At 36.8% G+C, this 23,907-nt stretch overlaps 2 protein-coding genes across 5 annotated transcripts in view; both read left to right on the top strand.

Moving 5' to 3' along the window:
* The window catches only part of LOC107656405 (zinc finger protein 800-like), a 14,016-nt gene extending 11,057 nt beyond the window's left edge, over positions 1–2,959 (top strand). For all 3 annotated transcript variants that reach the window (XM_016444262.1, XM_016444264.1, XM_016444263.1), the window contains exon 6: positions 1,999–2,959. In XM_016444262.1, the coding sequence (XP_016299748.1) occupies position 1,999 (1 nt within the window). In that variant the 3' untranslated portion in view covers positions 2,000–2,959. The remainder of the gene's footprint in view (positions 1–1,998) is intronic.
* Positions 2,960–6,246: 3,287 nt separating this feature from the next.
* LOC107656388 (metabotropic glutamate receptor 8-like) overlaps positions 6,247–23,907 on the top strand; it is a 187,518-nt gene continuing 169,857 nt past the window's right edge. For both annotated transcript variants that reach the window (XM_016444233.1, XM_016444232.1), the window contains exon 1: positions 6,247–7,015. In XM_016444233.1, coding sequence (XP_016299719.1) covers positions 6,509–7,015 — 507 coding nt within the window. In that variant the 5' untranslated portion in view covers positions 6,247–6,508. The remainder of the gene's footprint in view (positions 7,016–23,907) is intronic.

The raw sequence follows: 23,907 nt of genomic DNA, 5'->3' as shown, positions 1-23,907 counted from the left end.
CTGATGTAATCACAGAAGGAATGCCATTCCAGAGCGGAAGTAAATGTTCCGATTTTGATTAAAGATTACCAAGACAAACAATTTTTTCAGCAGATTAACTTGCACGGATTAATTGTTCACATCAAGACTAGCAAGGTGCGCTAGTAAAGTAAATAAAGTCAATTTTGATTTCATGCGGACTTTAACATTTACATAACTAAGAAAAAATTGTCTATAAAACTAAAAAAAAAAAAAACCCTGACATTTTGAGCATTCAGATAACGTTTTTTATAACGTTATTAGAACATACTTTTGGGGAGCAACTAATACTCAATACTGTTTCCAGTAGAGTTGGACTTTAGCAAGTTGCTAAGCTAAAAACTACAGTTTGGAGCTATACATACCATACACAAAGTATTATTCACAATACTTTAATGTATTTAATGAAATACTAGTATTTTTCACCACCTTATGTTCACTTTTCACTTAGCTCATCGCAATGCATTCTGCAAGATACATGCAGTTCTGCTTTTGAATTTGGCCAAAACATCTTGTCAGCAGTCAACAGTGTTATGCTACCTACCTTTTTAGTCTCAATCTTGATGCTTAATTGGGAGTGAGCTTATGATGCCTTAAAAGGCTGTCAGTAGGTTGTGTGCAGCTGTTTCCTGTTCTCTGAACTTCGATGGTACAGCAGATGGTGTGTTGTAGCGGGAGAAAGGAATTGTGCTTTGGCTGGCGGATTGCTACCACAGCCTTGCTGTTAATGGATGAGAGAAATCCCAGGGTGGACTTCCTGCATGGAAGAATGAAGCATGGATGCTACAGCAAAGCCCCGGAAATTAGGCCGCCCCGGTCTCACTTCAAGGTTTAAAGAGCCCTTGGGGTGCCGGTTGAGCGGTGAGGGGGGCTTCTTTAAGAAGCAATTAAGATAACTCACCCTTAATATTAAAGATAACTGTGTCCTTGGAAACAGCGCTCGGCTCAGCCGGGCCGTATTAATCATGCCGCTCTGTCACAGGACCAGAGAGACAAGAAAAGCTCTCTGATATTCAAATAAGGGTGACAGAGTTGCCTTGGGTATCCATGTCCATTTTTTGACTTGATTTTTTCCCCATTAATGCCCCATTTTCTCCCTGTGGTAGAAGTCCATATGTCACTCTGACAGTTAGCCTTTCTCTTGTTCCTCTGGGTCTTAGTCCTTGTGTTTGTCTCTGGGTTGCAGTAAGTTACATACAGTATAACATGAAAACACATGAAGGCTGGATTACCGCCCGTGTGGCAGAGAGTTACTTAAGTGATAACTGGAGTCTGTGTGTATTGTGCCTGAAAACCGTTCAGCTGCTCATAGCCATTTGTACCTTATCGTAGAGATGCATGATATATCGGTACCAAATCGGTTATTGACCGATATTATTTTTTTATTATATATATTTTTTTATTTTGCATTTTTACATTTAGATTAAATTACAGTGAGATAAGGGGAAAGGAAATATTTATAAATAATTTAACAACACTCTTAAATATAATCTTTAGCAAATCTCAAAATTAATATCGGTTTTTAATTCCGTACATTGTAATGTTGTGGTACATAAATTCACTTGTAGAATTTAAAATGTTTAATTTTACTTTTTAATGTTGGATTTTTTTTAAAATTATTATTCAGACAAAATAGTATAGAATGTTTAGTGTCTATAATATTTAGTATTTAGCATATCAGCTATTTCTTGGTATAACATGAAAGTAATTATCAGCTTACTGGTATCAGCCAGAATTATAATAATGGTGCATCTCTACTATAAAATGTCTGCTATATATATTGTGAACTGTTAAAATCCATTTAACTGACCATGAACTTACAAGGTACTCCAAGACACTTTAAAGAATATCATGGTATATGGTACATAATATGGTATTACCATGGTACATGTCTGAGACATCATGATAACTGTCTACAAATCCTTGATAATATTATGATACTATTTTGTGTCTCTTTCTAACTCTTCCTGTCTCTGTTAGATATCTACTGACAGCAAACTGGACTTGCAGCGACTGTAGAAAGACATACTGGACAGTGAGAGTGACAAAGAAAATCTGAACCGTTAACAAAGTAAAAGAAACAGTGCTATACTACAAAAAGGACTTTAAACCATAAGTAGGGTATAAGAAACCCTCAGAAATGTGTTCCATCGTTCCAAACACACATACTGCAGAATGTATGTCAATGTAATGGTACAGTATTTTCAGCGGTGCTCTATTAACCATTTATGAGGGGTTCTGATTACTCTCAGATATAAGAGGAAATATATATATGCTTTCCATTCCCCCACTGCCATTTCCATCCAAAACCACGTAGACGATTGTTCCAGGATGCCGTTGTAGTGGGTTTAGCCTCAAGTGGAGATTCAAGGCACACATGCTCTCGGTGAGAGGGCATTGAACTCCTGCAGATGGCAACTGAACATCGGCTATTGACTGACACCCATCAGGCTCATTGGTATTCAGTGCAGTCGTATGGGGTAAGATCTGGATGTCTTTCTTTTCTTTTACTGAGAAAACGGTGGACACCAAAGACCACTGGAACGTCATGAACTCCGATTCTACTTCAGTTATATTAAGGGAACAGGCTCTTTTATGTAGCACGTGCTCTGGGGAAGACAACCAGTTGACCTTGTATGAACTGCAGGTAAATGTTAAACACTTTCTATGAGATCTTTTTAGTTGCCTTTCCGCTGCAGTTCTTTGATTAATTCGTCTCCTATCAGTTTTAGATGATTCTTACGCTATTTATCACTCCTTGTTTGTCTATTAACATTTTACAGAAAGGTTAACAGGTCTTCACAAGGATTCACTGTGCAAATCTATAGATCTAAGTTTATTTTTTTAGCCTTCTGGAGGCTTGACGGATAAAAGTTGGTAGGAAATTGTATTTCTCTTTGTTAAAATGAATGTATTTACCAACAATAAACAGGAAATTATTATGTGCATTGATTTTTTTTTTCTTTTAAGTGAAATTTGAATGCATCTTATGTTATCATATAATAGGATTTCCAAGCCAGGAGATTGTGATGGAACTTGAGGTTTGTGAGGTTTTCTTTTTAATGAAAATACAGTTTTATACATCAAATTATTCTGATTCTATATATAAAATGGCACTTTAAATGTATTATTGATTAGATTTATAGAAAGGCTAAAGATGATTAAATCCCAAAGAGTGGTGTAGTAAATAATTTGGATTTTGCTGAGTAGGTTGGGAACCCGTTTCATAATTTGGTGTTTATTTGGTCATAATTAATCAAATGTTTTTTTGTATCACTAGAGGGCAATAGTGCACTATTTATAAACTAGCTGTCGAAGTGTATTGCAGCCAAATCTGACATTCCCCAAAATCTGTTTTACCGTTTGGAATTACAAGTTCAATTTATTCAGATGTGACTTTGGTTAGTAGCAGATGGTGGATCCAAAATAGCTAAAATAATGATTGAATAAATAGTATTTGCCATTACGCGCTGATAAGTGTTAGGAACTATTAGTAATTTGCATTCAGACTCGCTGAATTAATACATTGAACTGGATTTTGTCCGTTGAGGTTTAGGATAATTTAGTGTACATCCAAAAAATAAAAGATATCACAATTCGGTAATATTTGACTCGATTAGCTTTCAAACCCGAAGTGTTAATAAGTGTTAATGCAGTTTCTAGAGGTAGACGGTCTATTTATTTTAATGCAAAATCCAAAATAATGTTAGAATCTTCACATTCCTGCGTTTACGCTCTCCCTTATTCCTGCACTTTTTGTGCACAAGAGGGGGGTGTTCCCTTAATCCTGAACGTTCATGAGAATGTTCCTTCTGAAATGAGAGTATGTTTCATTTAAGATTGCATGTGATGCACGGAAGAGAGAGACGGGGGGAGAGGGAGTATGTGTGAGTGAGAACAATCACATTCACAGGGAGGATTTTGGGGATGCGCTGTTCATTTCAGCACCACAAACCAGCATCTGAGAGCAGAAAGAAGGTAAGATCTCACATCTACTGCACTTCCATGCTAGTATGCTTTAAAATTTTACTCTTATGCTGCAAGTATTACACTATCAAAGAAAATACGGTTTGAAATGCTGCTCATGGATATCTTTTGAGTACGGAAACTATCAGTGATCTAAAAGATAATTGTTTTATTGTGAAACCTAAACGAATGTTACAGTTGTTTCCATAGAGCTAGTTTGTGTTTTATATGATGACAAGTCACTTAAAAGCACTTTTAAGACATTGAGACATTTGTTGCGCGTTCCTGATGTATATAAAGAATTGAACGAGAATGCAGAGGCTGTGTTGATTAGACAGCATGTGAATCATTGCATTGCATGGCATCAAAGGAATGTGCGGAAATGCACACGCATGCATGCATGCATGCTGATTCATACACATGGACTATTGGGTTTGTAGTTTATTTCTCTTATAAATTCAGAATTCTCAATCAGAAATGTGCGTGCTTAATGTGTAGGCTGTGAATTTTTGTGAAACGTCTCATGTCTTTCTCATGAGTTGCATACTATAAACTCCAAATTGCACGCGACTACGTTTTTGGAGAAGCATACGCTTGTTTTTTTTCTTTTTTTTTCTTTCCCAACTACAGTTGTATGAGAGAGAAAAAGCTCTGGATTCCTATGAGACCGGTTCTCCTGGGGGAAATATAATGGGATCTCCAGTAGAAGATGGTTCTGCTTGACACATACTGATTCGTGTAAATTAAAAAGAGAAATGGGACACGCTGCCTCTGCCAGGGTAATAACTCCATCTGTCTCTGATATAAGGACAGAAGAGAGGGAAGACCCGAGCTCTTGTATAGAGATTAATTTGTGCAAACGAGTAGAATATTAGGCTGAAACAAATCCAATTATGCATATGCACAAATACTATCATATATGCAAATGCATTTTGATTTAAACAGGCAGTCTCTGCACTCGAGAAACCAATGCGCACTGGTCTTCCCCGAAGATGTATGGAGTAGAAAAAAGGAATAGTCATTAGAATAGAGCCGTATAGAATATAACAGAACAGAAAAGCATCATTAGAACAGAACAGAGTCATTTAGAATAGAGTAAAGCAATACAGAATCATTACAACAGAACCGAGCCGTTAGAATAGAAGAGAATCTTTGTTCTAGAACAGACTAAAACAGAATTGTATAGAATGTATAGAGTGGGAAATGTTGTTTGTAAGGTAACATACAGTTAACAGTAAGATCCAGGGATGATGGGATATTTCCTGCGTGATCTATAGTGTCTGGGTTAGTGTGGGAATTTCAGTGGCATTTGTGGCTCACCAGGGGAGCTGAATCACACTCGGAAGTGTGCACTGGACTTCCTTTACGTTGTAGAGTGATGCTCTTGGCGCATGGAGGCGGCAGATTGCGCAGCATGTGTCTCTCGGAAGCGCAAGGCTGTGCGTAACTGCGCTCGTTGCGCGTAATCTAGCGATGGCTCTCCAGTCGAGAGTGGGGATGTGGAGGTGTTTCACGAGAGGTTCTCTCTGTCTCGACTCTCTGAAATGTTTCAGGTGTTTGATGTGTGCCAACAACAGTGTAAATTAGCAGCCTTCATTTTGGAGCGTAGGGTTTGGCTAAAAAGAAAGAAATGTGGACTGATGTTGGATAGCCCACAGGGAAAGACAGAGTGACAACTCTATATCAAGAGTAGGCTATATATTTCTCCAGAGACATAACATGTTAATTTGAAAACCATAAAGTTAATTTCAAATGCTTTAAAATGAATAATAATAATAATAATGATGATATCAGTAAACACTAACATTAAAATAATTACTGTCCATCTGCATTGGCCCAAATTTCTATATCTGTGCATCCTGACAAAAAACTGTTGTGAAGATCAATCTGCCATAACACTCCTTGATTACCCTCTGTCCCACTCCATTCCACAAGGCTGAACTGTAAAAATCAACCCGACAGCTCCATTGTCCGCAAATAGACACATTTCCTCTCACTGCGAAATGTCTTTGGTTGTCTATGCAAATGTGAGAGAAGACGGTATTGATTTTTTTTTCTTCAGTGAGGCAGAAACGAAAGACCACACTGAGCTCCAAATGACTGTGATGTAATTTCCTCCCTGTCAAGATGCCTGTGTGTTTGATGAGTTTGCTTTGTTGCTTGCATATATTGTGTCTGATTCATGTTTGATTTTCCCTTTGTGTAGCCACTCATACAATGTTTTCCTTTCTTTAGATGCTTCTGAAGATGTGAGAGTTTTGGAGCTCGATTTGGAAAGGCAACTTGTCTGATGTTTTTGCATCTCCTTATATCACCTGTTATCAGTCACACGACATGTACGCCAGACGCTTTTGCCCAATGAGAAATTCCTGTGGCCACACTCTAAATGGTCAGAAGGCACGACTTCAGCTTTGAAATGGGTATGGATATTCCCGTCCACCTGCTCCCCCATTAGTACTCAGTTCCACCACCTGGAATTTTCGGACCTACACTTCCTCACATTGTCCCCAACGATCCTGTGGATATGGATCTTGTACGCTTAAGTCGGACTCAATACCAGTTCCTCTTCTTCCTCTGCTACTGGTTACCGGTCTCCCTCCAGCGGGTGGAGACACCACCCATTGAGTATGCCCACTCTATCCGTCTGGATGGCGACATCATCCTCGGTGGCCTGTTTCCGGTTCACTCCCGGGGTGAGCGTGGCATTCCCTGCGGGGAGTTAAAGAAGGAGAAGGGTATTCACAGACTGGAGGCAATGCTGTTTGCCATCGACCTCATCAACAAAGACCCAGAGCTGCTGCCTAACGTGACACTGGGTGCCCGTATCCTGGACACCTGCTCGCGGGACACCTACGCCCTGGAGCAGTCGCTTACCTTTGTACAAGCTCTCATCGAGCGCGACGGTTCGGATGTACGCTGTGCCAACGGAGACCAGCCCATATTTGCCAAGCCAGATAAAATCGTTGGAGTCATTGGTGCAGCTGCCAGCTCTGTCTCCATCATGGTCGCCAACATCTTGAGGCTTTTTAAGGTAAGCAGGCTCACCTTGTCCTTCTTGGGATTGGGAGTGGGGTGCATGCTCTGGTTCTTGTCAATGATGGATGTTGCGTAGTGTAGTGGATAACAATCAGGGCTGGGTCTAGAAGGGTGCGAGCTGCTGTTATGTCCCCACCAATGTCAAAAGCAAACCTACACCCTTGATGATGGTGGATGTGTCTCCATCAAGTCTGCCAACATTATGACACTGTTTAAGGTAAGGAGGGTCTCATAAGTGGTCTAAACTTGTCTTACTGGGGCCTGTGAATGGGACGTAGTCTGTAGCTGTTGTGAAATGGTGGTTATAGTACAGTGTAGTTGTTAACAGTCTGGTCTGGGCACTGTAGATTGAAACCTACAATCAAGACCAGCCCATATTTGACAAGTTTGACAAAATTGTTTGGGTCATCATGGCAGTGTAGTGTAGTGGTTAACAATCTTGATTGGGAGCCAAAAGATTGTAGGTAAAAATGAGTGAGTGAGTGAGCCATTGAATCCTTGAGCAAAGTACTTAACCCTAGGTTGCCAGGTGAGATTGTCCCCTTGGTATGTGCAAAGCAAGTCTCTTTGGATAAGTTCCTGCTTGCTTACTTTCTAAGTCTTTTCTAGTAGCTCTTTGAAGTAGACAAGGTCTTCATAAACACGGCTGACCTCACATTACTCAAACTACAGTTGTTTGAAATATGTTGTGACAGAGTGTGTGTGTGCATGTTGGCCTGGAAGAATCTCAAGGCAGGATGATTTTGGAGGATGATGCCACCCAAACTCTTTTATAACTCTGGGCAAATACGACAGTGAAATGAACTCCGGCATTTTGCTATGCTTGTCAGTGGAAATGAAGGGAACCAGGGGGCTCTTTCTTTGTCATTGTTAATGGATGTAAGCAGCTAAAGTTCAGCAGTGGCAACCTGTTACAATCTAGTCTTTGCTAGAATAACACCGCCTCTAGGAGATTCTAAGAATCCTATATGTGCAGCGTATGGTATGTTGTATACATGTCCGTAGACTGAAGCTTAAGTGAACTCTTGACAACAATATATTTTTACTCAGTCATATTTAATAAGGGGTATAAATAACACTTCTGGCCGACTGCTCATTATAGTTGTCATAGGAACAATTTACGGCCGCCCTGTGCCAATTAACCACACAATGTTAATGAAACTCTCTGCTGTTTATGCCACACTCATTAGCTGACCATGATTTGACTGATTGATGTAGACACGTTGTGCCGAACGAACCTGCCATAGTAAATGACACATGTCCCATACTGCAAGCACAGATCTTTTTCTGTAACACCATGTCAGCTGCCAGACTTTGATATCAGGAAGCAATCACGATTAGAAGAGACATTGTCTTGGGTGTTGAGCAAGTAAATGTGCATGTGGCTGAGTATGTGCTTGGTCTCAACAGGAATGCCACTTGAAGGCCTATGAAATGCTATGGTGTTAGATACAAAAAGAGCACTAGGGGGAACGCTACTGAATGTGACATGGCTGGCTGCCATACTATTCCTATACATCAACAGTGGCTTATTAGTATTTATGAGAATCTGTGGCCTTATCCCTTTGGCATTTTTCGAATGTTCAGAAGCCTTGGCTGCAAATGTATTTGCTTGCTAGACTAGAGAGTTTCTAGAGTTATGGACTGTGGCTCATTTGAAAGTAGAAGTTGTTGTAGGATGTTGTGGAAGTCTCTATATTTGAAACTGTTTAAATGAAAATGCAGTTTTTTAGCACATTAAATTACAGATAAAAATGACCTTTGCATATTTGTGTATTGTTACAGATTGAAATGTTGTGTTTTTTCTTCATTATCAAGTCGATTTAGATAAAACAGTTTTAAAGGCTTAAACAGGCTACTTTCCATGCCTATGTTCCAGAATGATGCAAAATTGTGGTGAAAACTGACTTGTCGGTTTCATGACACTTGTTTAAAACATGTTGCTCTTGATAAGCGTGCCTGCAGTATGTTTAGCAGCTGTCATTCAATTAGCCACTGAAAACACTTGTATGTACAGTATGTGAAAGACAGTATATGAGACATTCTCGACGGCCGAGAGTGCCTGCATCACCGTGAACAGGGGCTGATGCCAACGCATAGTGATTCTGAATGGGACAGATGGAGTTCCCCCGGCAGAACTCCTGTTTAGGTAATCACTACAGCATTAGCATGCCTAGCGAGAGGAGGGCCACAGGCTGTTAGTCCCCTGATTCCATTCCTCTGATGGACCCAGCTCACTGCAGGTGCAATTCAGATGCAATTCATTGGGGAGGTGATTTATCAGAGCAACCCTGCAGGTGGGGTCTTTCCACATGAGATTTCTGAGGACTATGAAGTGCCTCCATTTGGTGTTTGGCAGAGTGAAAGAGGAAGGGCTCATACTTGCACATACATAATACTGTTGTGCAATATATGCACTTTAAAATGTAGTAAGCTGCCTTGCTTTCTACCGCCTGGCTGTCTTCGAAGGCAGCAACCTCACATATGAGTCTGATCTGAAGTGCATTGGCACACAAATAGCACAACTTGCTAGAATGCTAAACTAATAATCAAAATGACTTATGACTGAGTTAAATGCACAACACATGGATATTGAGTAAAATTGTCAATTTGCAATGCATTCTGGGATTGCCTTATCAACAACAAGTACTTGTAAAGCTGCTTTTTAAATTGGCTAAAGAAGGTATATTACAAGACTTATGGTGTCTATAAAATCACTAGGTTCACTAGGTTTTGGAGCAGATGGGCCGTGGGATGGTGGGTTTGGTTGCTAATTAAGATGCTTATTATGGCTTTGATAAACCTCGGGTGTGCGACGGCGTTTCACTGCTGCCTGTTCTTATTTATTTAACAATATGTAGCAATATTGCATTCATTGCCAAACAATCGACATGCATATTCATGAGTTCGGGCCGCAACACTTGGCATTCATTGTGCATTCAGATTAAACTCTTTCAAGAAAGACTTAAATAATAATGATTTTGTTCTGACTGTAGCAATCATTTATTTGTAATACAAAAAGCTGCTGAGAATAGGGTCAGGTAGGTTTGTGTTGTAACTAACAAAGTCCTTTTATTGAGGAAATTTACATTTTATGAGCTTATTAAATGTGCAGCACCAGCATGGCTGTTTTGTGTGTGGATTTTAAGAGAAAGAGGGAAAAACGTTGTTGTTGGTTTATTGATTTACTTCTCAAACCTTAAAAGTTTCATATAATGAGTCGTAGGGCTGGACAATAATTCAATATCAATATGTATCGCGATTTCAAAAACTTTTGAGTGGTATGTTAGCCTATAGTTTGAAGTAAAAAATATTAATATTAATAAGGAGAGTCTGAGATTTATTTGACAGTGATTTCACATTTCTTGTTTGTATGAAGGCTAAATACCAATAAAAGGTGATCATTTATTTATTTGCGACATTTTTTTCCTAAAATTTTTTTTAAACTAAAATAGTTTGTAGGTACCGTTCTTGGCCGTTTTTATGAGGCTTTTTTAATAGTGTTCATATCGATATCGGAATTATATCATATCGACCGAAATTAAGAAATATATCGTGATATAAATGTTGGCCATATCGTCCAGCCCTAATGAGTCGTTATCATATTTTTTCCATGTCCTAACATTATTGTTCAGTTTTTGCAAATAGCACACTCTATTATGACAGACAGATGACCGGCTTTTAGCGAGACTCATTTCAGCGTTTTATCTTAGCTGTGAGTAAAAGGGGTCTGGATGGTTTTTGACGGCGATGTGCAAAATACGGCTGAATCAATAGAGCGTCAGTCATAATTGTGTTGAAACACGCCAACCTTTGTGCTTCTGAAAGCTTGATTCAATGACAAGCCACAGGCATTGAGATTACTTGTTTATCTAGTAGCAACATGTTGCCCTGTCCATTCAGCCACGGCGGATTTTACTTCAGGTTTTGCTCAGATGTAAGAGAACAAAGGTAAAATCATGTCAGAGTCATGCCGAGAGCTAAATTGGCGAGTGTAAATGTTTTTTATAAGTTCGCTCTGCATCTCAGTTTGAAGTTAAAGAGAACGACTAATGTGTGGCATTTCAACGAGAACAGCCTGTGAATTATGAATCGATTTTGTGCTTCATTACTCTAGAAAGACAACAATTAGATTAAAATGTAATTAACCAACAGATGCACATTATGTTGTGTTGAGTCAGCGAGACCGTTATCGTTAGTCTCTGTGTGTTTATGTAAAGGTCAGAATCAACTGCGCTCTTCCGTGGCTTATTTAGACCACGAAATGCACCACGGCATAAATCATTCGCCTGGCACTGCGCTATAATGGATTGTGTAATGAAGTTGGCATTTTCATAAAGTGTTTTTCTTTTCTTATTGAACCCGTGCTCTTAAGTTAATTTCAGCAGATGGGTTTTCTTGCATGCTGAAAATCATTGGCATCGAAGCATGAGGCTAATAAACCTTTGCACCTTCCTAAATCTATTAAATTGCATCTTCTTGGCTCAAACCATCTGTGCATGGCTGAATGCATGTGTTTTACGCTATATATAGTGCTGGAAATTAAATGAGAAAATGTGTTCATTAGCATGTAGTAATGCCTATTTTTGAATAATCCAGTGAACTTCACAAATGAAAGTTACCTTGTAGCATTATTTTCTCTCTATTCAAAATACTACACTCTTAAATATAAAGGCTCTCTATTGGCATCTATGGTTCCATGAAGAACATCCATGGACACTTTTCATTGCACAAACGGTTATAGTGAGGGGAAAAAAAGCTCCAGGAACCAAAAATGGCTATTAACTCCTTTAACATCCTTGGAACCTTTCTGTTGAACAAAGGGTTCTTTATAGTGGAAAATGGTTGTTTTGATTATTAAAAAGCTCTTCACACTAAGAAAAATGGTTCTTTTAAGAACTGTTTACTGAAAGGTTTTTTGAGGAACCAAAAATGGTTCTTCATTGATGGAGTTTTTGCAGTGATGCCATAGAAGAACCATTTTTGGAACCTTTCAGGGAACAGTTCCTAAAACAACCATGTTTTTCTTATTGTGAAGACCATTGTAATAATCTAAAGAACTTTTTTTTTTCCATTATAAGAACGTTTTGTGGAATGGAAAGGTTCCATGGATGTTAAAGGTTCTTCATGGAACCATCAATGCAAATAAAGAACCTTGATTTTTAAGAGTGAAAGAACCTTTCCGTTCCACAAAAGCTTATTTTTATTGGAAAATGGTTCTTTAGATTATTAAATTGTTCTTTTAAGTGCTGGTTCTTTTAATAACTGTTCACTGAAATCTTCTTTGGGGAACCCAAAATGGTTCTTCTATGACTTCACCCTTTTGAAACTTTATTTTTAAGAGTGTAAGAGCTGATATTTCTATCGTTGTGCAGCATTTAATGCCATACTGCCTCGGTCTTATGGATAAACGTACTTGTGGGCCCTCAGGGACTTCATTCTCAGACGCAGCCTGAGGCACACGGGTTCAGGTTGAAGAGCGTCGGCTCTCAGATGCTTTGTTGGGGTGGAAACTTGTGAGGATGAGAGCGAGGACGAGTGGGCGAGAAGCCATGGGTGCCACTTAACGATTCCGCCCGTTGATTTCCTCCATGAGGAGAATTAAGAGTGTGATAATGGACTCAAGCACAAAACCGACAGCGAGCTGGAGAGATCTCATTAGACACAACCACACACACAATTATAGGGTATAACACAGGTTTATGCAGGTAAAGTTCTGGCCTAGTCTCTAAATGTCCTTCCTAGTAAAGGTCAGAAAAATAAAAGGTTTCCAAAAACAGTGTCAGGAGTCAATATGTTATTTTTGGCTATGGAATTAAATAAGAAAGGTGCATTTCAGGACAACTTATAATGTAGCCTACATCCAGCCGGTTGTTATCGCAGAATAACCCCCGACTGTATCACCCTGAAGGGGGTTATTCTGCGATAACAACTGGCTGGATGTACATTATCCCGCTTATTACACAGCTACTTGCCACATAATTAAATAATTAGACACGAAATATTGATTTGATTTGAAATATCACGCAAAGCTTCCGTGAAGATAGCAGTTGCACATGCAAGGACATTTAAGGGATACGGTGCAGTCAAACCACTTATTACACAACATTAAATTTTTGCTTTGCCATAACGGGAATACTTAATATTTCTGTAGAAATCATGATATGATTCTTTGGTGAATAGAAATAGTTCAAAAGAACAGCATTTATTTAAAATAAAAAATGTCTTTATTGTCAATTTTGATTAATTTAATCTGTTCATGTTGAATAAAACTATTAAGTTCTATTAAGTTATTACTTACCCCAAACCTTTTGTTGTGTGTCAAAATTCCACAAAAATATTAAGCGGCACAGCTTTTTTTTTTTACATGGATTATAATAAGAAATGTTTCTTGAGCACCAAATCAGCATATTAGAATGATTTCTGAAGGATCATGTAACACTGAAGACTGGAGTAATGGTTTGTTTTTTAAGGTCATTCCTGGAGCTCAAAAGCATCAATCCACATAAGTAAATAATTAGACACGAAATATTGATTTGAGTTGAAATATTTGAAGCTTCCGTGAAGACAGCAGTTGCCAGCAAGTGGCAAGTTCAAACTAGATGGACATTTAAGGGATATGGTGCAGTCTTACCACTTTTTACACAACATTTCACCACATAAATGTTTATGGCGATAAAATATATTTATTTAAGACAAAACTGTTTCAAAATCGTATCAGTATGTTATCTTATAATCCATTACAGTGTACAAAACAGTTGTCGCAAAATGGCAGCTGCTGCGTTTGTATGAAACGAGAGAGCAAGTCCGCGATACCAGGATGACATAATTAAATAATTGAACACATAATATTGAATCGAGTTTTAATATTTTATTAGCTAAGCAACGCAAAGCTTCCATGAAGAAAAACTGTTCCTAGCAAGAGTATAGCGCAGACTTCAGTTGCCCGGATGAGCCTGTGTTATCAGCTTTTACCGGTTGTTATCGAGGAATAACAGACCACAGAATGTCACGACTGACCAATCAGAATCAAGTATTCCACAGAGCCATGTAATAATGAATTATAAATAATGCAGATTTGACTGTAAAAAAAAGTCATTTGTAATGAAAAATACTATAAAAATGCGTTAACTGTAAAAAAAGAAAAAAAAAGTGTTAACTGTGTTATCTTAACATATATGCTGAAAAATTGTAAACGGTGTAACACCACATTATATGTGATCCTGGACCACAAAAGTGTCTTAAGTGTCAATTTTTCAAAATTTAGATTTATACGTCATCTGAAAGCTGAATAGCTGAAGAGCTTTCCATTGATGTATGGTTTGTTATGATAGGGCAATATTTGGCCGAGATACATCTATTTGAAAATCTGGAATCTGAGGGTGCAAAAAAATCTAAATATTGAGAAAATCACCTTTAAAGTTGTCCAAATGAAGTTCTTAGCAATGCATATTACTAATCAAAAATTAATGTTTAATATATTTACAGTAGGAAATTTACAAAATATCTTTATGGAACATGATCTTTACTTAATATGCAAATTTTTGGCATAAAAGAAAAATCAATAATTTTGACCCATACAATGTTTTTTTGGCTATTGCTACAAATATACCCCAGCGACTTAAGATTGGTTTTGTGCTCCAGGGTCACATATGTATTTTTTAAAATGTAAAATACTGTCAATTTAAGGTTTTGCAAGTAAAAACTATGGATTACCATATAATTTATAGTGAAAAACATAAGACATTCCCAGAAGTACATGCATGATACATCTTATATTACATCTTATATGATTATATTTTATATAGTACACAGTATACATTTTTTTTTCTCATTTTTGTATATGAAATTATATATTTTTATATGTTTTCTTATTTATTTTTTACGTGTTTGAATGATTTATTCTACTCATAAAATAGGTGTTAACCATGAATGTATTTTAAAATATTTCTTTTTATATTTTTAGCTTATTGTTTTTTTTTGTTTACATATTTGAACGTTTTATTTTACTTCATATAAAGTAACAGTTAAACGTGTATGAAATAAATATAGTTTAATAAAAAAAAAAAAATAGGCTTTTGGTCTGTTTGGTGGCCTCTTTCTTGGTGTGTCATGTGATTGTTCAATATCATACCATCTGATTTGTTCCAATTCTGTGATTGGTTGATTGCAAGTTTAAATCTAATTTAAATTCATTTTCTGAATTTAACATGATAATTTTACAGTGAGAATCACAATTCAGCTTTTCCATTTTATAGATTGTACAATCCTCCATTTCTTTCTCAGTGTGGACAAAATATTATTATTAATTAAAAAAAATAGATGTTACAATGCTGAGCAATAGATAGAAGAATAAAATGCATGCACACAAACACACACATGCATTACTCCGTTGAAGTGCTCCTATTTTAGTCGCCATTGTTTGTACTTGGATGTCCATTTGGAGCAGTGAATCTGGAGCACTCTGGAGTCTGTTGTGACTGCTAGTCTGAGCTGCCCACAGTAAAGCCCACTGGGACGAAGCAGATGAGTGTGAAATCTGGTGCCTGGCTGAAAATGACTCCGTGATGGAAAGTGAAGGAAGCTGCTTCTTCATGTCCTCAAGACACTGCTGCTAAACAACACCTCTCCCATTGACACAGTGGTGATTTGTAGACGGAATAGGCTGGATTGTGCTCTCATTTTTGCTTTATGGGTCAGGCTAGACTTCACGGTGTGCGGGATTGAAATCTGTGCACATCCTTTAGCAGGCTTAGAACTTTTTCCCTATAAATTTTTAATTGCTTTTCTTGCTGTTGTGGGATTTCGGGCGATTTACAGCAGCGCTCATATCGAGTCGTGTGGCCGAGCAGTTGAGGATTTGGGCTGCTGTACGATCCTCATCTCAACTTGCTTTTTGCCTTATGAATTTTTGCTGGGATGACTTATTTTTGCAGGCCAAAACCCTGAAAGGAGCATTTTAGCACTTCTGGTTCCATCATCCTGAAGTAATGGGTTTTTTGAATGGAATAAGGTCTGTGCCGAACACAAGCTCAAGATATTTTCACATTTCATTCAACAACATGAAATACAAAAAACACATCCTTGTGTTTTTTAAAGCTTTTATTTGTCTTGAAAAAGGTGGTCGCTAACAAATGTCTAAATGTGACTATAAAAATGTTTTAAATAAAAACTGAAAGAGTTGACTTGTTTTACAGTTCAAGTGTATAAACATTCTTAAATCAAGATACATTTACTTGAGATGCAAAATGACTATAAAGTCTTGTTTTCTAAAAAAATTATATCAAAAAGTTATTAAATGATCAATTTAGCCAATTTATACTTCAAACAAGCAAAAACATGTCATTTGGGTTAGAAAAATAAACTTAATTCAAAGGGAAACAAGTTTGTTTGATTTATTTATTTATTTTACTCCATTGTCCGATATTTATTTTTATTGTTTTAAGCATAAAGTTTACTGTCAGTATTTTTTTTTTCAGAAAAAAGACTCGCCTCTCAAGTAAATGTATCTTGATTTAAGAATGCTTAGATGTTTTACTGAAAAACAAGAAAACGATATTTAGAAAATCATTTTTGCAGTTTGTGGCGTAGTTCAGTGTTATTTGAGTATCACTGAGATACTATTAATAATATTTCGAATCAGTTTTTATTTTTATAGTTTTTTTTTTTCATTTTAAAATTTTAGTAATTTGTGTTTTTTTTAATCCATTTTTATTTCAGTTTTAATGTCAAGTTAAACTAAATTAAAATAAATCAGAAATGCTGATAACTTTACAATAATGTTCATTAGTTAACTTTAGTTAACATGAACAATACTTCTACAGCATTTATTAATCTTAGTTAATGTTTATTTCAACATTTACTAATGCATTATTAAAATCAAAAGTTGTGCTTGTTTACATTAGTTAATGCACTGAATTAACATGAACTAACAATGAACGACTGTATTTTCATTAACTAACATTAACAAAGATTAATAAATACTGTAATAAATGTAGCCTATTGTTCATTGTTTGTTCATGTTAGTTGATACATTAACTAATAGAACCTTATTGTAAAGTGTTACCAATTTTTTTATATATATATTTATTTTATATTTATTTTATTTCAAGTGATAAAATGTTTTTAATTCTAGTTTCAGTTTTAGATATTTGGTAACTATAATAACCCTGGGTTAGTTCATAAAATTGCAGGTTCAGCTCATTTGTGAAGATTATCATGATAAACATGATGAAATTGGTTCAAGAGCTTATTTTCGGCAATAATTCAAAACCCAATTCTATGGGTTTTTTGTTGAGGAAACCAGGGTGATGCGAAGTTCCAAAAATACGTCATCACTGCAGCATTTTTCTCTTGTTTCCTCCTCTCTGCCTCACCTGAATGCTAATGTGTGGTTCCCGCTCATTCTCTTTCCTCCTCCGTCTCTCTGTCAGCGTCATTCGGGTCTCTAGGTGACAGCGACAGGCGTTTATGTCACCTGACGGTCCATGCCGTCTCTCTCTGATCAGTATGGGAGGTGTCAGTCACCGATCGCGTGAACTCATGCGGCCCTCCGTACCGCCTCACGGGAAAGCCTCGCGCACTTTGTTAGGCCGGTGACATTATTGATAAAAGACACCGTCGACCACCTCCTCGGAGACGTGTGAATAGTTGGCTTGCTGTTGTAAATTCAGTGCTGGAGTCCCTCAGGAGGCTTTCGGTGTCTAATTAAGGCATGAAATGTGCCAGTGTGCATTACAGATCTATAGACATCAATGACAACCCACTGGCTAAAAGTTCGACAGCGTTCTCTCTGACACAAGAGTGAGTTGAGCTTGTCAGTCGAGCAGCGATCTCTTGATTTTACAGTTCAAGTGCAGGACTGTGTGTTTATTTCATGAATGTGAGTTCTGCATCTTTGTTTTATGAATTGTTAACAGTTCATTCTCAGGAAACTGCGCCATTTGTGTCACAATGAATCTTATATGAGAATACTGAACTTAGCAGTGTTATTTTAGGAATATTTATGTGCTATTGTCATGAATATTTTGAATTGGCTTTTATTTTTAGGCTATTTTCAGTTTTCTTTTTAATTTTTTAAATTTTCTTTTTGTTTTTAAAGCTTTTTTTTATTTTAACTGTAGTAATTTTAGTATTTAAAGTTGTATTTTCAGTTTGTTGCCAAGACAAAATTTGAAATTTTTGTTTAAATTTAAGTTACAGTATTTTTAGCTTTTATTTTTATGTCTTCAGTTTTCATTTTAATTTTGTTCAGCTCAATTCACATTTATGTGTATAGCACTTTTCACGATACATATCGTTTCAAAGCAGCTTCACAGAAAATGAATGTTTCTGCGTCAGAATTTTGACACGTGCTTTTGTGCTTTTTATTATTATTTTTTAAATATTTATATTTTACGGAAGTCCTAAGAGGCCATGGATTATTAATTTGTTTTCTTTCTTGTTTTGTCGTGATAACGACTTAACTATCTCGTGATCACGACATAACAAAAGTTGTTTTCTCGTGATCACGACTTAATTTTCTCGTGATCACGACATAACAAAAGTTGTTAATTTAATTTCGAGAAAATTAATCACGAGAAAATTAAGTCACGATAACGAGAAAACAACTTTCGTTATGTCGATATAACGATATAATTAAGTCGTGATCATGAGAAAACTACTTTTGTTATGTCGTGATCACGAGAAAATAACTTATGTCGAGATCACGAGATAATTAAGTCGTTATCACGACAAAACAAGAAAAAAAAAAAAAATTATCCATGGCCTCTTAAGACTTCCGTACTATTTAGCTTTAATTGTTTATTTCAGTTTTAGTTTTAGAAATTTTAGTAGGTCTAATTCAACTTTTTTTTTTTTAGCCCATGTGTGTCCATTGGCCAAAATTTTAACCAATCAAACGATCTCTAGAATGAAAACGTCCCACTCCCGTGAACACCACCTGCCTCTGATTAGCAAACCATGCTTCTGTGACTAAAGTCTATTGATCTTTCCACAAGAGTCCGGACACATCTTGTTTTTGTATGGGGCTTTGAGGATATTTGACCTGCTTTTTCTTCACTCAGAAATATATTAATGAGAACATTTTCCAATATGCCGAGATATGATGTTTACTGCAGCTGGATATCATGTAGTTTGCTAATGTGTAGAAGTGTTGAAGAAAACTCAGACTGCTTTAATCGTGCAGCTCAGAGCTACAGGACACAGAGAAGAAAGGAAAGGTAGGAATATTTGATCTGCTTCTCCCCGGCCCATGTAACTTTAATAGCACTTCCTTTTGGAGTATCTGAGTGAATTATTCATGCACAGGGACGAGATGAGAGTTTGTCACAGGAGGAGGAAGAAGTGTGCGGCTGTGTTTTATTTGCAGTTTGATGGAGGCACATAATCTCCATTCACTTGACCACTTGCGTCACCCCTTTACTTTAATTTGCACATTTCCCAAGGCCACCCGGTGCCCACTGCAGCACTGATACCTGTCAGCTCCACTTGAGCACATACACAATCCTGAAGGGGAAAAAAAATCAGAAAGAGAGACTGAAATGGAGTTGCAGGGCAGGAATGTATTTTTTTTTCTGTGTTTTTTTTTGTGCTGTTGGCATAAGGGCAAAGGATGGGGCTGGTCTATCCAATCAGAGCTGCCGGATTTTTGTATTCTACTCTATTCTAACTCAAGCGGTCAGTAAAAGGTTTGAAAATAAAGACTGAAATAGTTGTTGGAAGCTTAATGGTGGAGATGTTAAAATCATGCAACCCTTATTTATGGCCCACATTTTGCTTCTGATGGCTGCATTTACTCAGTGCAACTTATAACATCCAAGTGAAAGATATAACGCCAACATGTTTGAAAAAAACAAAAAAACAGAATCACTGAGTTGGGAAAAGGATCACCCGCTTGTGTCAGTATTCTTTTCAACCACCTTTGCTTTAATTACAACCTTTAGTCTGTTGGGATTTGTCTCTACTAACTTTGCACATCTACCCTGCGTCTCAATGTTCATACTATCCATGTATGTATCTATGCATGTCTATCCATTAAAGACGCAGTTGTGTGACGACTTTAAGGGCGTAGTATAAGTAGGCACATTGAGACGCAGCACTAGACTTTGCAATATTTGCTCACTCTCCCTAACTCTCTCTTCTTTGTCTTATATACCTGGAGTCCTACCCTGCGTCTCGATGTTAATACTATCCATCCTAAATAGTATGTGAGATTAGAATAAGTGTGTCCCAAAGCATATTATGTTGAAAAGAGTATGCCAAAAGTCCCCGGATGGTCTACTATTTCAGGTCGATTTTTGAAGTGTGGATCCGTGCACACTCTTAATGGCTAGTATTGCCCACAATCCATTGCGCTTTGGTAAAGGATTCTGTTCAGAACTACAAACACGAATAAAATGCGTTAAAAAAGTACAAATATGGCGGATGTGCATGACCGGTGGTTAGAGAGGCTTAGAAAAAGGGGTTTGAGTTACTAATAGTCAACATTTAACCTGGTAAAAAATATTTATTTAATGTTATCTGTGTTATATTTCATCTGCAACAGCAATGTAAACTTTTATAAACATCCGTTTGGTCGTAAACTTTTAAATGCATCATTATGCATAAAATATGAGCAGAGTTCTCGGCATGAAAGACCCGCGACTGGCAGATCAACGTGCTACTTCTTTTCTCTCCAATACGGTAGGAAGTTAAATGAAATGAAATGTGGAGGATGTTAACTGTGACAAGATGATTGACAGGCCAGTTTACAGTGACAGGGTGCATATAGATGCGACAGAGCGTCCGTTAAAGACGCAGTTGTGTGACGGGATAGTATGTCCCAAAGCTTGCCTACTCTTCTACTACACACTCAAAAGTGTGTACTTTTTCTTCACCAAAAGAGTACATACTTTAAGGGCGTAGTATAAGTAGGCACATTGAGACGCAGCACTACTCTCTCTCTACCTGAGTATACTGACCCCCACAGGTCAGGGAGAAAATTACAAGAACGTAACAGAGAGAATACCCTGATCAGTTACAAAAAGGGAGAGCAAGGTTTATTTTTCTGACTCCATTGATAGATATTGGTTAATGTTTTCAGCATGAAGTCACTTAATTTTTATGAATTTTTCAGAAAACAAGACTTTTTTTTGTGTCTCTTTCTCTCTTTTTGCCTCAAGTAAATGTATCTTGATTTAAGAATGTTTAGATTTTTTCCTCAAAAACAAGGCAAAAATACTGTAGATTTTTAAAAATACCATAGATGAAGTAGTTGTAAAATCAATGAACTCGTAAAAATCCATAAATTTTTATTGGTCACAGATTATTTCACCCAAAAGCCAATGGGAATAAGCTATCTTTTTTGTTTGTTTGTTGTTGTTGTCGATGGAACCAGGTGATGATAATTTCATCACTGCATCACTATATAAGTTGGGAATAAAAAGAAATAGCATTTTTAGGACAGTAGCTGGATAGAGACCAGTGTGGCTGTTTTATCAATACTCCTTTCCCATCAGACGATAGGAGCCTCATATTTGGCCCTGAAATTAGAACTCAGACGGCTCTGAAAGACTCTCGTCTACTAGTTTTAATTAGAGTTTGCCTTCACACGGGTCAGGAGGTTGTTTGAGGTGCTGCTGGCAGCTAATGAGAGATGGAGGGTAGTTGTAGTGAATGGCTGAAGTACACTGCCTTATGCGTATGTAATTAGCAGCATGTGCAAAAACATTGTCCTAATGTCATCTAGATTTTATGTTTATTAAGATAAAAGAGCTATGGGAAGCGTGTTTGGGAGTAGCTAGTTAAAATTAGACATGCTGCTTTCTTTAGTAGCATAGCTGTTTTCCAAGTACCATAGCTTTCCAGTAATAGGTCTATTCCCCCCGCCTTAACAAGTAAAGGTGTGAACATTGTTTTTTTTTGTATTTTATTTTTCAAATTGCATTGTTCAGTTAGTTTTATAACTGAACAAGTTGAGGCTGTAATCACATGCTAGATTTGGAAAGTAATTTTAGCAAATAATTTTGTTCCAATAGTTTGTTTCAATGACCGAAAAAGCAGAAGTAATATTTAGCTAGCTGTTTATCTCTAGACTTGTGTAGATTTAATAGTGTTTGCTAAGGCAACCAATGCTATTCTATTTGCTCATGCAGTAGAACAAATAATTGCTGTTGGATTTACTAGTGAAACTCACTTATAAATAAAGTAATAAAGTAAATCATGGAATTAAATGTGAAATTTTGAAATAGAATTTTGTTTTACAAACAATTACAAATAAATTGCAAGTAACACACTGAATTAAACATGAAATTTTGACGTAGAAAAACTTGTAAAACATACTCATAATAATCTTTATTTACAACTCTTACGAACAGTTCACTTTGGTTTTATTAGTTTGTAGCTTAACAGGCTAGTTTCAAACGGGTTTTGTTTGAGAAAATCAGCTTTCTCCAATCAATTTCCAATGAAACTTTTGCAGTCACAATAGAAATTGCTAGTAAATTTCACAAATAAGTACATAAAATGGCAAGTAACACTTGAATTAAACCTGACATTTTCAAAGATTTTTTAAAGTTGTAAAATAAAACAAAGATTATTGTACGTTTCACAAGAAAATACTATTCCAGTCTTTCTACTTCAAAATTTCATGTTTAATTCAATGTTACTTGCGTTCCATTTGTAATTATTTGTGAAATTTACTAGCAATTTAAAAATTGCAAGTTAAATTGTGTATTTTTTTTGTGTATTGTCTTGTAAAATGTACTCCAGTAAAAAATGTTTTTGTGTTTCATTCATGTTTCATTCTGACCATTAAATTACTTTATCTTCATCTGTATTTCACATCTGCATTATGAAATTCAATATTACACACTGCATGTGAGACGATATTGTTTTATCGTTGCTGCTGCAAATATAGCAACTAATGCATGCAAATCTCCTTCTCGCTCTCAATTTTCTCATCTCGAGTCTTGCTGTGAAGAACACGGTGACTCTTCATGATAAAATTCCCTTTAATAAGAGACCTCTCCCTGTCATACATAATTACCTGCAGGCCCTTTTTCACCAGCCACTCTATTAGCAATTTGTTTAACCGAGAAATAAAGTGTCCATAAATCAAACCCGTGCCACGCTGAGAAGTAAACAGACACCTGTGATTGTTCTGGGCCTCTGCTGTTGGCTCTCGATGACTTTGTGTGTTTGCTAATTGACCTTATTAATTCGGTACGATGACCAGCAGTTTCTTAGCAGGCGTAATGCACAATCCCATTAGAGACGCTCATATGGTCGGTATAGAAGTTCACATGACAGGATTTCACAAATACTTTCTAAACATTATCCATTTGAATTCTGAACATGCTTGGAGCAGAATACGTGGGAATGTCTTGTGTGAAAAACGGCCCAGGCACAGATTTCCTTTTGTCTTCAAAGATGGCGTCTTTGAAAAGAGGCTTTGGTAATCTCTCTGTAAGGATGTTTTAACCTCCTCTCTGCAGGGATGTGAGCTCAGACCAGAAATACGCACAATAATGCACTCCGGGTTGGATCGTCTTCAACAGAATTTGGAGGAGCTTCCAGCAAAGGGAAGGTTAGAAATCCCAGGCCAGCTTTTAGAGTGGGAATCGTGAAGAAAGCTGCAAGAGAATGAATGTTTTATATGCAAAAATGGTCATGAAATACGTTGCTTCTGTCATATTTCTGAGTAAAATGTGATATTTACCAAGAGAAAATGTAGGGCAAGACTTGAGTTTATCAATTGGGAAGTGATTCTATCGAGAAAAGTGTTTCAGCATGACATCTGCTGAAAACAAGACATTTCAGAGGTGGAGTGAGTTTTTATTTCATTTATTTTTAATAATTTTTTATTAAACATTAATAACATAAATAGGATAAAAAATGTTTTTTTTT

This window comes from Sinocyclocheilus anshuiensis, unplaced genomic scaffold (assembly GCF_001515605.1).
Source record: "Sinocyclocheilus anshuiensis isolate Anshui unplaced genomic scaffold, SAMN03320099.WGS_v1.1 scaffold183, whole genome shotgun sequence".
NCBI lineage: Eukaryota > Metazoa > Chordata > Actinopteri > Cypriniformes > Cyprinidae > Sinocyclocheilus > Sinocyclocheilus anshuiensis.
The sequence above is the reverse complement of the archived record's forward strand: the minus strand, read 5'-3'. Positions and strand labels throughout refer to the sequence as shown.